At 51.1% G+C, this 13,794-nt stretch overlaps 1 protein-coding gene across 1 annotated transcript in view; it reads left to right on the top strand.

Moving 5' to 3' along the window:
* Window positions 1-1,198: 1,198 nt before the first annotated feature.
* The window catches only part of Chst11 (carbohydrate sulfotransferase 11), a 226,205-nt gene continuing 213,609 nt past the window's right edge, over window positions 1,199-13,794 (top strand). Inside the window, exon 1 of the mRNA XM_059245502.1 lies at window positions 1,199-1,545. Within this exon, the coding sequence (XP_059101485.1) occupies window positions 1,443-1,545 (103 nt within the window). The 5' untranslated portion in view covers window positions 1,199-1,442. The remainder of the gene's footprint in view (window positions 1,546-13,794) is intronic.

Raw genomic sequence — 13,794 nt, forward strand, 5'->3', positions numbered from 1 at the left:
ATATGTCACAAAAGTCAGGCTTTACAATAACATTGTTTTCCTGGCATAAAAGTGATCTTACCATTGACCTGCGTGCATCCCATTGACCCACAGCCAGCAAACTGCATGGAGCTGAACATTAAAACATTTTAAAAACATTATATACACAATGCAGGAAAGCAGCGCCATCTTTCTCTCTACCTGCCTAGGCTAAGCTGGCTTGTTTTTATTTACCCCTAACACTTTGTTGGACTTTTAGGGGCGTCTTTTTCACATCTGCCCGACGGATTCTCATGTACTTCGGACATATTAGCAGAAAGCTCTACCCTTTGGTGAACCAGTTTTAAAATACACAAACCCCTTTTGCCTTGAGGGTTGAGGGTGAGGGCGCGTGTTCGAAAGGCGCTGCTGTCGCCAGATCCTGGAATGCCCTGTAGTTTCCCTAACCTTGACTTTAGATCCCTTCTCTAACCTCTTTGCAAAAGCAGCCCTCAAGATGAGCTGTCCTTTGGGGGGGGGGGGGGGGAAAGGAAAAGAAAAAAGAAAAGGCCTAGTTTCGATCATCGTGAAAAGGGCACTCGTTCTCAGGAGAGCTTGGGGGCAACTTCCCCTACTAAATCTCCCAGGGATTTTAAACGGTCGCGTGCCACAGAGCCCCCATTCGCCAAAGACACCCAACCTGCTTCTCGCCACTCTTCTTTCCCCACGGGAGAACGGGTGGCAGGACTAGGTGGCGATCTTATTCGTATTTTTCCCCCTCCGGGTTTTGTCATGGAAACGTTCACACACAACCTCGAGACAGCGGCCCAGCTCCGCCCAGGGACTGAGGGCTTTTGGGACCCTGCGGGAGCGCGCTGCGCTCTCCGGACTCCCGGGGAAACAGCTGGACGCGACCACGTCTCGGGTAGGGGCGGGGGGAGGCGACGCTCCGCCCCGGCGCGGCCCCGCCCTCCCAGCTCGCCGGCGCCCTCCCCTCGCCGGGGGCTGCGAGTTGCGTTTGGTAAAACCCAACCCTGGAATATATAGATCACTGGAGCGCAATGAAGTAGCTTTTGGCGAGGGAGGGAGGGAGGGGGGCCTGGACCGTCACAGAGGCCAGTGCGGGGCGGCGGTGGCACCTTCCTTCTGGCATCCCGGTCGCCCGGCCCGCGAGGAGGCAGCGGCGGCCGCAGGCGCCAGCAGAGGAGGCGGCGGAGCATCGAGCCGAGGCTAGGCGGACCGGCAGGAGCGCGCGGCCGGGGCCACGCATCTCCACACTTGCACACCAACTCCCGCGCCTTGCACCCCCGAGACCCGGGCTGGGGGCTCGGAGAACCTCGGTGAAGCTAGAGGGATCCAGCTCGGGAGCTCGGCCAGCTCCGTTCTGAGCCTCCCGGGCGCTGGTTCCCCGCGGCGGGGTCCCCCGCTTCTGCGCTCCGGACACGTCTCCCGGACAGCCGGGTCCCCGCGGCCAGGACAAAGCCATGAAGCCGGCGCTGCTGGAAGTGATGAGGATGAACAGAATTTGCCGGATGGTGCTGGCCACTTGCTTGGGATCCTTTATCTTGGTCATCTTCTATTTCCAAAGTATGTTGCACCCAGGTAGGGGGCGCGTTAGCGTGGTTTTGTTGGATATTTTCTTCTCTCTCGCTCTGCTTTCTGCTTCTTCCAACCTCACCTCTTTCCTTCGGCCTCTTCGGGGCTTCTTTCTGCCGGGATCCGCGGGTCACAGAGTTGGGATGGGAAGACGGAAGGTGCGCTTCCTCTTCCTCTCCCAGCTCCGGGCTGTAGGTTGAGACCGTAAGAAGAGACGGCGTGTGTGGCCCCCGTCTTTCCTTTCTTTTTTCTCTTTGTGTCTTATCTGTTGGCTAGGTGGCAGAGAAAGGTAGGGGTTGTTGGAAGCTGCCGGGGTCTAGGGTTGGTGGGAGGACAACAGAACTCGGTCCAGGTTGCTGTTGAGGGTTGGGATGAAACGGGCGCCGGGGCCGGCTGCTCTGCGCCAGGGAGCGCTGCCTCTTCCTGGTTGGGGACCCCGGGGCGAGTGGTGCACGCCCGGGCGAGGTAATGGGTCCCTGCAGCTGCCTGAGAAGCCCTAAGCGGAGCTACCACGTGTTCCCGGCTCGGCTGCGCAGAGCAGGTGTGGGGAGAAGGTGGGTGGGTTGGTTCCTGGCGCTTCCCTCCACCCGGTGCTATCTTTTGCGAAACACCCCAGGGTCTAGCTCCGCAGTGACCTTGCAACTAGTGCTCCAGGGCCTGGCCCACCCCCTTCCGGCCCTAGACCCCGAGCTAGGGACTCCAGAGCTTTTTGGGTCACAGTTTGGCCACCACAGCTCTTGGACATACTTTGTGCAGTTTCTAGGCTCATCCCCCCCCCCCCCCCCCCCCCTCTCTCTCTCTCTCTCTCTCTCTCTCTCTCTCTCTCTCTCTCGGGTTCTGAGCATTTGGAGGTTCCGCAGCACAAGAACGAATCCTTCCTCACATCCTCGCTGGCTTAGGCTAAATTCTACGTCTGCTATCAGAATAGGGAGAGCCCAGGCTCCCTTCTTCCGGGGAGGGGGGGTTCCAGAAGGAAAGTTTTGGACTAGACGAGAAGGGGGTGTAGGGCCCGGCTGTGCCGCACAGCTTAGAAGCCCAACAGGTAGGACTTTCTGAGAAGGTTCTGTGTTGCCACCTAGTCTTGGTGTCAGGAACCCCTTTTTATCCCCTTTTATCCTGGATCCACAGACCTGTGCTGGGCCACGTTAGCATTCAGGTCCATTTTTTTTTGACGCCTCTGAATTGCCACAGTAATCATTTACTTTTCTAACTGCAGGGAGGAGGGAGGGGGAAACACATTTCCTTCCAGGGAAATGAGGTTGGTTTTGCCTCCCGCCGCCTTGAAGTGTGTGTCTAACATTTTCAGTAGAGGCGGCCCCGAATTCAGCGAGCCTGCCTCTTGGTGAATGGCAGAAGCCATCAAGCTGTTCTTTGAGTCAACCAAGCAGGGCTGCCGGCTGTGGGATTCCTTGACAGGGACAGACTGGCCCCTCTTCCTTGTGGAACAGTTGTTGAGGAGGCCTGGCTGCCAAGAATATGGTCTTGTGCTCTACCATGTGGAACCCCAGGACACCCCAGCCAGTCCTGGTAAAAGATGGCTTTTGTTTGCAGCTCGTATTTTTAGTTTCTTGTCAGCGAAGTAAAGCGGTGTTTGTCTCCTCACTCAAACCTGTGGTTGTGGAACTTCTGAGGGAATTTAAAAATGGACTTTGCTGGCATTCTGGGTTGCAAGAGGGTGGGACCAGACAGACGGGCATCTCAAGAGTGCCAAGCTCCTGGGGCCACCCGGGACCAAGCCAGATTCTCTCCCCAGAGGGCTACAAGACAGGTTGGTATGCAGATATAATGAGGCTCCTGCTGTTTAAACAAAGGGCCCAATGATTTGGTCTAGACTTCAGAGCTCTGTTCAGGCCTATTCAAGTTTTGCTGGGATGCTGCATGCCCGGTAATTCTCAGCCGAAGTGCTTAGGAGTGTACAGCAGGAATGTACCCGAACCTCCCTATACCTGTGAATTGTCATCCAAATCCCATGTGCCTGGATCCTGTGGGTCAAGTAGGAAACAGTCCTTAGCTGAGACACTGGGCGAGAAACTTGTAACCTGTAACCGGTGCCTTACACTTCCGGCTCTCATCAGGGTTTATTAATTTACTAATTGGCTTGGAAGTGGCTTTAGGGTTTTTGCAGTGTAACTCTCCGGAACCACACCATGTCTACGCTTGTGCTGGACTGAACACTGCTCTTTGATCCTGCTCTGGCGGTCCCTTTCGGACCCCTTTCCCCTCCCCGAAATGGCATTTGTTTATAACTCATATCACGAGGAGCCTGCTTTTCCCGACCTGCCTTTTAGTGCAGGGTAGATGCTACTTTCAGAACGTTGAATTGGATATGAACCTGCACATGTCTAGATGAAAGTTCTCACTCGAAATTATACATAGTGTCACAGAGCCCCTGCCATTAATACTATATGGGGCATAAAAATATGCCTTGGAGATAGTACTACTTTTTTTATTTCTTGTGTTTTATTTTGTTAACATCTGCTGTTGATAATTGAGGCCAAATCATATTTTTCTAGTTTGAATTTTTTAAAAAAGATTTGAAGAGAAGATTTATTTTATTTTTAATTACTTCCTCCCTGCCGTGTGTGTGTGTGTGTGTGTGTGTGTGTGTGTGCAGTGCCCATGGAGGTCTGAAGAGGGTATTAGATTCCCTGGAACTGGAGTTACAGGTGGTTTTGATCCACTCCATATGGGTATTGGGAATTGAACCAGGGCTCTGTGGAAGAACAGTGTGTGTGTGTGTGTGTGTGTGTGTGTGTGTGTGTGTGTATGTGTTATATGTGTGCAGGTGCCTGCTGAGTCCAGAAGCGGGTTTGAATCCCGTGGAGATGGAGTTACAGGTGGTTGTGAGCACCTGATGTGGGTCCTGGGAACCGAACCTTGGTCCTCTGTAAGAGCAGCAAGGGCTCTTTGCTGGAGAACCATCTTTCCAGCCCTTGCTGCTTTGAATTTGAAAGTGGTGCGACCTTGAGTCTTGGAAGTCTTGTGGTACAGCCCGGAAAGTCTCTCAGGATCAGCCTGGCAGAGACAGAAGGACCACAACACAGCCCAGACTGTGTGTCCCCTGGATTTCAAGCTCTCCAGCAGGAGTTCTCTGGATACCTGTCTGTAAGACAGAAAAAGCAGTATGTGAAAGAAATGAACTCCTTTAAGTTTTCTTGCTGGTTGGAGGGTGTGAGGAGGGGGAAAAACAAAAACAAAAACAAAAAGCCAAAACACTGCCCACCAGCTCTCAGGCTGGCAAATGCCTCTCCCGTTCCAGTCAGAAGCCCTCTGTCTTTTGTATTTTTCTAGTTCATAAGATTGGGCAATTGTGAACTTGAGTAATTGGCCATCAGATAATTGGCCATTGGTTACGCAGCTGAAGATTTAGGAGTGGGCCCCTGACAGGCAGTTTTCTTTAGAAATCCTTGACCTTCTGAGTTAATAGTCTCCATGAAGTGCTTTTTTTTTGGGGGGGGGAGGTCAGGGACAGGGTTTTAGGTTTCCTACTAGTCCAGGCGTTTTGTACCGGGCCGGACGCATAGAAGGCTGTCCACAAAACATTTGCTAGCTGAATGTATGAAGTAGACCCTCATCTCCAGCTCCAGGAAGGTAGTGGCTTCGGGGCTGGTCAAGAGCGCCTTCCTTCGACCTCCAGCTCTGCTGCAGGGGCATGTCCATGCATTTCTCTGGTGACTGGCCCCAGTTTAAACCCATTAAGACCAGAGCCTTCACCATGGGCTGCACTGCCCCCGAGGCACCAGGCGACGGCAGATACTTCTCCGTGTCCTGGATGTCGGAGAAGGGTGGCCTCCGTCAGCTAACTGACTTCAATCCATGCTCACGACGCACACCTCCACAGGTGTGAACTACTGAGTTGGGGGTCGGAATCACACGCCTGTGGTTTCTTCACCCCTGTGAGTCCCCCCATGAATGCAGCAGGGGAAGTTCATCCTCTCTCTTTAAAAATGTCTCACACGCTTGCCCAAGACAGCAGGACCATCCTTTGATGGAGCCATGTCTGTGCCTTGCAAAGCTGCAGGCCGCAGGCTGCGCTGTGTCGGGAGGGAGTGCGTCTCCCACCTTCCTTTTGTGTTTCTCACTAGGATTGTGGTTTTTGTTTAAAAGCTACTGTTCCTGGAGAAGCCTGCCAAGGAGAGCCTCTCCTGCCCGCCAGTCTTCTCTTCTTCTGCAGTCTGTTCACTTCCACCGTCACTGGGAATTCTTCGCCTGGGTTGGATGTATGGGGAGATTACAGCTTTTATTTAAAGACGTATTGGATCAGGCCGAACATAGAATACATATGAAAGCATGATTGTAATCTCTAATTCTATATGTAAATTTGAGATCTAGAGAAGAGAAACAATCCCCCACTATATGCCACTCAGAAGCAACTGAATTTTTTTCCCCTCCATAGTGTAGAATGTATACATGGGTTGAATATCCCTTACCAGAGATTATGAAACCCCAAAGGCTCTGACATTGGAAAGATCTTTGAGAGCCACCACGGTAACAGGAGTGGAAAATTCCACAGCTGGCTTCACGTGATAGGCCGTAGTCAAAACACAGGTGAATAAAGATATATAGGGTCACCTCAGGCTGTATTTAAGGGGACGGTGGTGCACAAATGAGTTTCGTGCTTAGCCATGGGTCCAGTCCCCAAGAGACCTCATTATACATGTGTAGAGCTCCCAGAATTCAAAACCTGTTCAAAATCCAAAAAGCTTCTGGTCCCAATCATTTCAGATAAGGGGAATGTATCATATATATTTATTATATATATTAATATATGTAATATAGTTGAGATCTCATAATGCATTTTGTATCAGTAAAATCTGTTTCTTACAAATACACCACTCTGGTGAGTCATTATTAAAACTTGAGACAAGAGTTTAACCACAGCCTTTAAAGTTTACAGAACTCTGTGTGTGTCTGCCCTTCCCTGAGCCCGGGCAGAGCACTGGTTCAGTATCTCTGTGTTGTTACACATGGTTAATTTTACATCAGAGAATCATTTTGTATGATCATTATGTATGATCCTAAGTTTAGGATCATTCCAACACTTAGGGCTGCTTTTCTCTTACCTACGGAAACGTCCTTTGAAAAGGTGCCAGGGTGGTCTCAGCACTGGGGCCGTTAGGAAGCTGGAAACGGTGTTGAGTAACTGGCAGATGAGACACTCTGAGTCTGGGATCTTCCCCTGGGTAGTTAGTGTCTGTGCCTCCACAGGATTTCCCTCTCTGGTGAGAGCTCGGAGGAATCCAGACAGCGTCTTCACTTTCTTGCCCTCTGAAGTAAGGGGTGACTGAGCGCCACAGAAAGGCTGGCCGGGGACTTTCTGAGGGTAGGGGTGATGGGAGAGGGCACCCACCCTCCACCGGCGGCGGCGGCAAGTGTATTTGTATTTGTCTGACTGAAAATCATTCTGCTTATGATGGGCTCAGGCAACCCACTTATTTAAAAACAGGAAATCAAAGGCTCCCAGCGCTGGTACCACCCTTTCCTTTCTTAAACGCGTGGAGAGACAGTCCTCCTCTTACTCTGGGGGTCAGGGGACACATGCTGTCCTGAAAGTCCTGGCCAGCAAGCCTCTTCTGAGGGTAGATTCGGAGAAGATAGCAGAAGTCCCTCTGCTGACTTATTTTTATTTTTGTCTTTTCTTGAATCTTGGGACCCCCTCTGATCTATCAGTTAGAATCTCCTGGAATTTACAATTTATACTTTTTGGGTCAGATGTCATTCTGTGACACTTGCAAGCGGAATTAGAGTGTGCCCTCTCTCTGCCAGGCACTGTTCTGTGTTCAGGACTCCACCGCACACTTACGAGCCCGCACTGAACCTGTAGTGGGCCAGACACCAAGCCAGTGGAGATGTAAACACTGTGTGCAGTTCGTCAGAGGGAAAGAAGAGGAACAGACTCTGGAGGACAGTCGAGGGATACGAAAGGCAAGAGCTGCAGTTTGTTAGAAAGGAGATCAGGGAAGGCCGTTGACGCAGTGACCCCGGACAGCAGAGAGTTGTGGGAAGCGAAGGTCCCAGCTATGCGTCCAGCCCACACAGTGTTCAGTCGAGAGCAGACCAAGGCTGCGTCTTGTTCCCAGTGGGAACATGCCAGGCGGGGTGCTTAGGGTGCTCAGGGTGCCCAGCGCAGAGGGAGGGAAGCAGCCGAAGACCATGGGGTGTGCAGGGCTTGGCCTTGACTGTGGGAGGGAGGGAAGCGCGGAGGGGTTTGAGCAGGAACCTGGGGAAGGCAGGGTGGCCAAAGTGAAGCAGAGCTGACGGTAAGGCCTCTTGCTGACATTCTTGGTTTATCTTGAGACAGCGTCAGTGCCCTTCATTGGAGTGCTCATCATGCCAACCCCCCTACACACACACACACACACACACACACACACACACACACACACACACACACGATCATCTCCATTTTTCAGTTTTTGAAGAAGTAACATTTAAGGTACAGTCTATAGAAAAAAAAAAAACACCCACACAAGCTTGTGGGCTTGTGTTGGCATCTGGTAAAAACAGGCCAAATGAACCGGTGATTTGGGAGTGGAAGACCTGGGTCTGAGGCCGGGTACCTCAGTCCCTGCCCCATGAGTAGCTATGCTTTGTGACACTTGGTTTTTTATACATTTTAGTGCAGATGGCATTTGACTGGGTTGCAGTAGATGGCATTGGACCATTGTGCTGCCCCTCATGAGCATCCCTTTTCCTCCTTAGTAGGACATAAAATAGCAGTGCGCCTCCACAGCTTCTTCCCTCCGAGGCCTTATAAATTATAAGGGACTGTTTGTAAACCACAGCATGCTCTGTGGCCTCAGTCAGGGGATGTGCAAAGGCACTTCTGGAAGGTTCCAGCTCTGGCTGGTGTGCGGAAATGCGGGGTTAGTTTGACCACTGGCTTCTTCAAGCCGGCCCAGCCTTCTGTGTTTGCTTACCCTGTGTACAGAGACCCTGACTTGATGCTTGTCTCTGTCTCTCTGTTTGTGTGTTCACGTGTACAGGTACACATGTGTGCAAGTTCATATGTGTGTGAGCGCATATGTGCATCAGAGGTGAACCCCTGGAGTCAGTGTTTTCCCTCTGGCACAGCCCATCTTTTATTTGGGGGGAGGGAGTAGGGTCCTTCTCTGGCCTGGAACTTTCTAAGTAGGCTGGCTGGCCGCGGAACCGGCCTCTGCTCTCCCGGACTGGGCTTTCAGACATAACCACCACCAGTTTTATTGTTTAGTTTTTAATGTGGGCTCTAAGGTCAGTGTAAGGATTGAACTCAGGTTGTCATGCTGACAAGGCGAGCACCTCACTGACTCTCCCTAGCCCTGGAGTCTTTTTGAAATTATTATTATTAGTGATGACGTTGGTTAAGAGTTAGAATGGGAAGGGAAGGGGCGTAAGTTAATTAACATGGGGCTTGGAGTTGAACTTCAGTAGAGACAGACAGATTTCCTGGGAGGAGTATGTCCACAAGCCCTGCCCTGGGCCATTCCTCCAGCCCTTTCAGAAATGTACCGCAGTTAGGACTTGACTTGTTACGGTTCCTCTTTTGACTTGTCAGGGCAAGGGTCTTGTCACGGGCATCCTAACAGCCCGAGTCCCAAAGCCTTGTCTTCCAACCCTTCCTGGCCAGCCACGCACCTCAGACCAAGAGGAACCAGCCAGGTTGGATAAGTCAGGACCAAACAGATTCTGGTGTGGTGTGGAACGTTCTAGAAGAACGGTAGAATGAATGAGGGACACATAACCACAGGACTTACAGATCTGAGCGGCCATTCCCGGTAAGTTCTGTTTATAAGTAATTTACGCACATTACTATATCATCATATGAATATCTAGGAAAGGGTCACGGTGACTACATACTCACTTTTCCATTGAGTTCTGGGTAATTCCATTGATTGACTCTTCCAACTGTGATTCTGTGGTTCTTTTTTACACTGTAATGTGGCCCATGAAGGCCTGGTGGTCCCCAGAAAGGATGCCATTCTCTGGGGACCCTGGGTTGCGCTGTGACCTTCGGCCTGCCTTCTCTCCGTGACGCTACGTTTGTTCAAACTGACCATGGCATCTGCAAACCTGCTTGAGTTTCTCTAGTGTGTGTCCAATTAGTGAAATACGCCCAGAGCAGGGGAATTCCTGAGGTGGCCACTGTGGTTCCTATTTTCTGGTTGCCTGTCTGTCCAAACCTCAAAATACTTGTCCAAAATGTCACAAATGGTGTGTAACCTCAGGTGACAGGTTAGAAGGGGGTGGGGAGCGTCTGTTTCTGATAATTTGTGTTCTTTACACCAGATTATGTCCTTTTGGTTTTGAGACATCTTTGTAGACCACCCTGACCTTGAACTTCTGATCTTCCTGCTTTTCCTCAAGTGCTGAGATTGTAGGCATCCGTGATCAGGCTAGGATGTATTTCCATTTTCTTGGTGGTGGCGGTGGTGGTGGTGGTGGTGGTGGTGGTGGTGTGTGCATGTGCATGTGCATGTGTACATTCATGCACACATGTGCTTGTGGCAGCCAGAGGTTGGTGTCCGGTGTTTTACTTGCTAGCTCTCTGACTGTCCTTTGAGATAGGCACTCTTCCTGAACTTGGGGCTCATTGATAAAGTCTGAGGATCCTCCGGCTCTGCCCCTCAGTGCCGGGGTTACAGACATGTGCTGTTTGTGCCTGACTTTTTTACATGGGTGCTGGGGATCTGAACTCAGGTCCTCGTGCTTGCACGAGAGGCATTTTACCTACTTAGCCATCTCCTTAGCCTCAGCTTCATTTTTATATTAAATAATAAATGGAAGGTCGAGTGGTCCCTTCCCAGACCCTTTTGGGGTTCAGTGTCATCTGGACTTGTCTTTAGCATATCAGTAATTATCAGAAGTGCCTGCCCCTTGGGTAACAGTCCAATGTGACCCCAGCATTGTGGGGGGTCAGTTTGACCTTAACTAAGCATGTGGCAAGGGCTGCTGTTCTAACATCACTGGTTCCTGTGTCTCAGAGAAACAGGTCCTGTCAGCATAGGGCCCTTCCCCACTCTCTTGAATAGTTAATGGAAGATCTTTGGAGCGTGTGTGTGTGCGTGCATGTGTGTGTGTGTGTGTGTGTGTGTGTGTGTGTGTGCCCACAAAGACACCTCAGGTGGAAAGGACCAGTGGTTGGATTTCAGTTCAAAGCTGTTCATTTCAGGGAACCCCAGGAGAGGGATCACAACTCTCACTGGCCACACGCCTCAGCTTTAGCTCCCTGGATGTGGACACTCCCCATAGTGCACACATACAGAATTTGGAACCCAGAGAGCAGCATGTGGGCCTTGGCTGTCCACCGCGCCCATTCCATATTTCTCAAGATCTTTTGTTGAGTGACTATTAAGAGTTAGCCTCAGTTCTGTGTGCTGGAGACAGAACAGAAAAACAACCGCGTCCTCGTGGATGACGAGTCTGGACAGGGGAGCATAACAGATGTGTGTTTCCTGGGCATGTGTGCCGGTGACAAATGTTATGGAGAAAACAGTGAAATGAGGAAGGGGCTTTGAGGCGGCAGCCCCAGGGGATGCCTGGCAGTTTGAAATAGGGAGGGCGGGCCTCTCAGATAAGGTGGCTTGAAGACTGAAGGAGACGAGTTTATGGAGCTGATGAGCCGGTGAAATAGTGAAGATATTTATTCACGGAGGCCAGCTTGGCCCAGGCGTTTCCTATATATTAATCCTCACAGGACTCTGGAGGCACACACTATTATTTTCACAGCTTTCCGGCAGCGAAGGCAGGCTTACAGAATCTCGCTTCCTCAAGTACAGACACTGATGGAGTTAAAGCTGGCCTCATGCCTGTTGCTCTGAACAGCTACCTGGGGTTCCTCACCGCCGAGGGAGGTGTGTTCCTCCCCGTGCCTACTCCCAGGACTGTAAAGAATGACTGGAACTTAGGGGCGAGGACCTTTCTGCCCTGATCCCGCTAAATGGTTCCGCATAAACAGCGTCTGGCTTGGTACCTGCCGTCCCCATGATTTGGGCAAGTGGCGGCCAGTTGTAGGGTGTAGTAACCAATGACATGTGTGACTGAATGAAGTTGACCCACTGAGATACGGCCACCTCATCTGTTTGTCCTCTGGGTGGTGTGGGGAAGATTACATGGGGAAGCACGCTAAGAGGGTTGTTATAAATGATACATTTATTATAAACGATACATTGTGATAATTGTAGAACGTTCCTCCTCTGTTTTTCTTCCTCATGTCTGCGGTAGTGCTGACATTTCATCCTGGAACCTGAGCCAGCTCTCACCCAGAGCGCACATGCACCGTAAGATTCTCTGGGAGCTGCCGATGTCTAGACTCCGAGGAAGCTCCTTCTGGATGCTGACTGGCTCACCTCCCTGCCAGTGCCTAGTCTTAGCTTTGTCCCTATGGAGCATTTTGCAAAAGCATGTATATCTGGTAGAGAAACAAAAAGTCAACTCTGTGGTTTCATGGGAATGCCCGAAGAGCTCTTCCCCTCCCATTTTGCACGTAACTACTGTGCAGGTTGCCATCCGCTATAAAAAAAATGACACGAGGAGTAACCTGTGTGGGGCCCTGGTCCCTGCACCATTCTAAAGTTGGTCCAAGGCTGGTGAAAACAGCCGTATGTGTCATGGCTGTCCTTGTGGCTCGTGGTGAGGACAGAGCGGGCTGGCCGTTGGCTCCACCTGGGGCTGCTGTGTGCTTAGGAGGACTTCAAGACCAGTCACCTCTTAGTTCACTTCGGGGCCATGGAGCTTGCTCTGTGAATGGCGATTATGGCCGAGGCTGGGGTCCACACTGCCACCAGACCAAGATTCCATAACGGTGATTTGAGCCAGGCCCTGTGTTCTGCACCCAGACGTCAAGGGCACGTCTGTCCCCCGCACACCTCTGGGCGTTAGGGTTTTCATGGTGGCTGGGGAGTTTGTCAGCACTCACATTTCCTTCCAGGCCAGAAAAGGTCTCTGTCCTCTCAGGCGTGAGGCCCAGTTTGCCACCGCAGATCCTTCTCAATATTCATTTAGAATGTTGTTGTTTACCCAGGGCCTAGTTTGCCTTCTCTTCCCAGGAGAAGTACCCAGGGGGATTTGGATCATCTCCAGTACAGAGGGATTGTGGGCTGTTAAGCACCCTATCACACACAGGTGGCCCCCACGACTAAGAACAGTCTGGTTCAGAATAGTAGTAGCTGTGGTGGATGAGGAGATGCTCGGTGAGGAAGGGCTTGCTGCCCAAGCGTGAGGACCCGAATCTGGATCTCCAGCACCCACCTAAGAAGGCAGGTGTGGCTGTGTCTGTAATCCCAGTGCACTAGGGAGGCGGAGGCAGGAGAATTCCTGGAGCTCATTGGCCAGCAAGGCAAACTGAATTGGTGAGCTCCAGCTTTGATCTTAAAAAATAAGGTGGAGGAAAGGCTAGCTGGGTAAGGGGGCTTGCTGCACAAGCCTGGAGACTCCGGTTCAATCCCCAGGACCCACGAAAAAGTGAAAGGAGGGAACCAGTTCCACAAAATTGGGCTCTGACCCCCAAACCTGTGCTATGGCACACAATCACACACAATAATAAGAATGTGCACACAATAATAATAAAGTGGAACATTAAGTAAGATGGAAAATACTGGTAAAGACACCTGATATCAACCTCTGGATTTCGCATGCACACACAGTATTTTTTCTGATGTTTAAGAACACTAGGAAAAATAGTGATTTACTAAGTGTGACAGCCAGCGTGTCGTCTCTGTCCTTAGGTCACTCCTGTAGTCTTATTAAGTAGGCAACTGACAATCCCATTATGCAGATGGAGATGATTTGTGGTTCAGGGAGTTACCTGACTGGAAAGCTCTTCCAGGATCTGGGCTTAAGACTGATCACCACCATAGCATACTTCTTACCCCACCCCAGACTGACCACCACCATAGCCATACTTTTTACCCCACCCAGACTGACCGCCACCATAGCCATACTTCTTACCCCACCCCAGACTGACCACCACCATAGCCATACTTCTTACCCCACCCAGACTGATCACCACCATAGCCATACTTTTTACCCCACCCCAGACTGACCGCCACCATAGCCATACTTTTTACCCCACCCCAGACTGACCGCCACCATAGCCATACTTCTTACCCCACCCCCAGACCCCATCTTCTTGGTCTTGATTTCAGCTAATTAGGTCAAGAGCTAATTATTTCACAAGAGCCTTGAGCTCAGCTGTGGGCTAAGTGGATGGGCCATTCAGTGATAACCCTTCTCTCCTTACTCTACACTGTATCCCTGGTG

The sequence above is a fragment of the Peromyscus eremicus genome, chromosome 18 (assembly GCF_949786415.1).
Source record: "Peromyscus eremicus chromosome 18, PerEre_H2_v1, whole genome shotgun sequence".
In the NCBI taxonomy this organism is placed as follows: Eukaryota; Metazoa; Chordata; class Mammalia; order Rodentia; family Cricetidae; genus Peromyscus; species Peromyscus eremicus.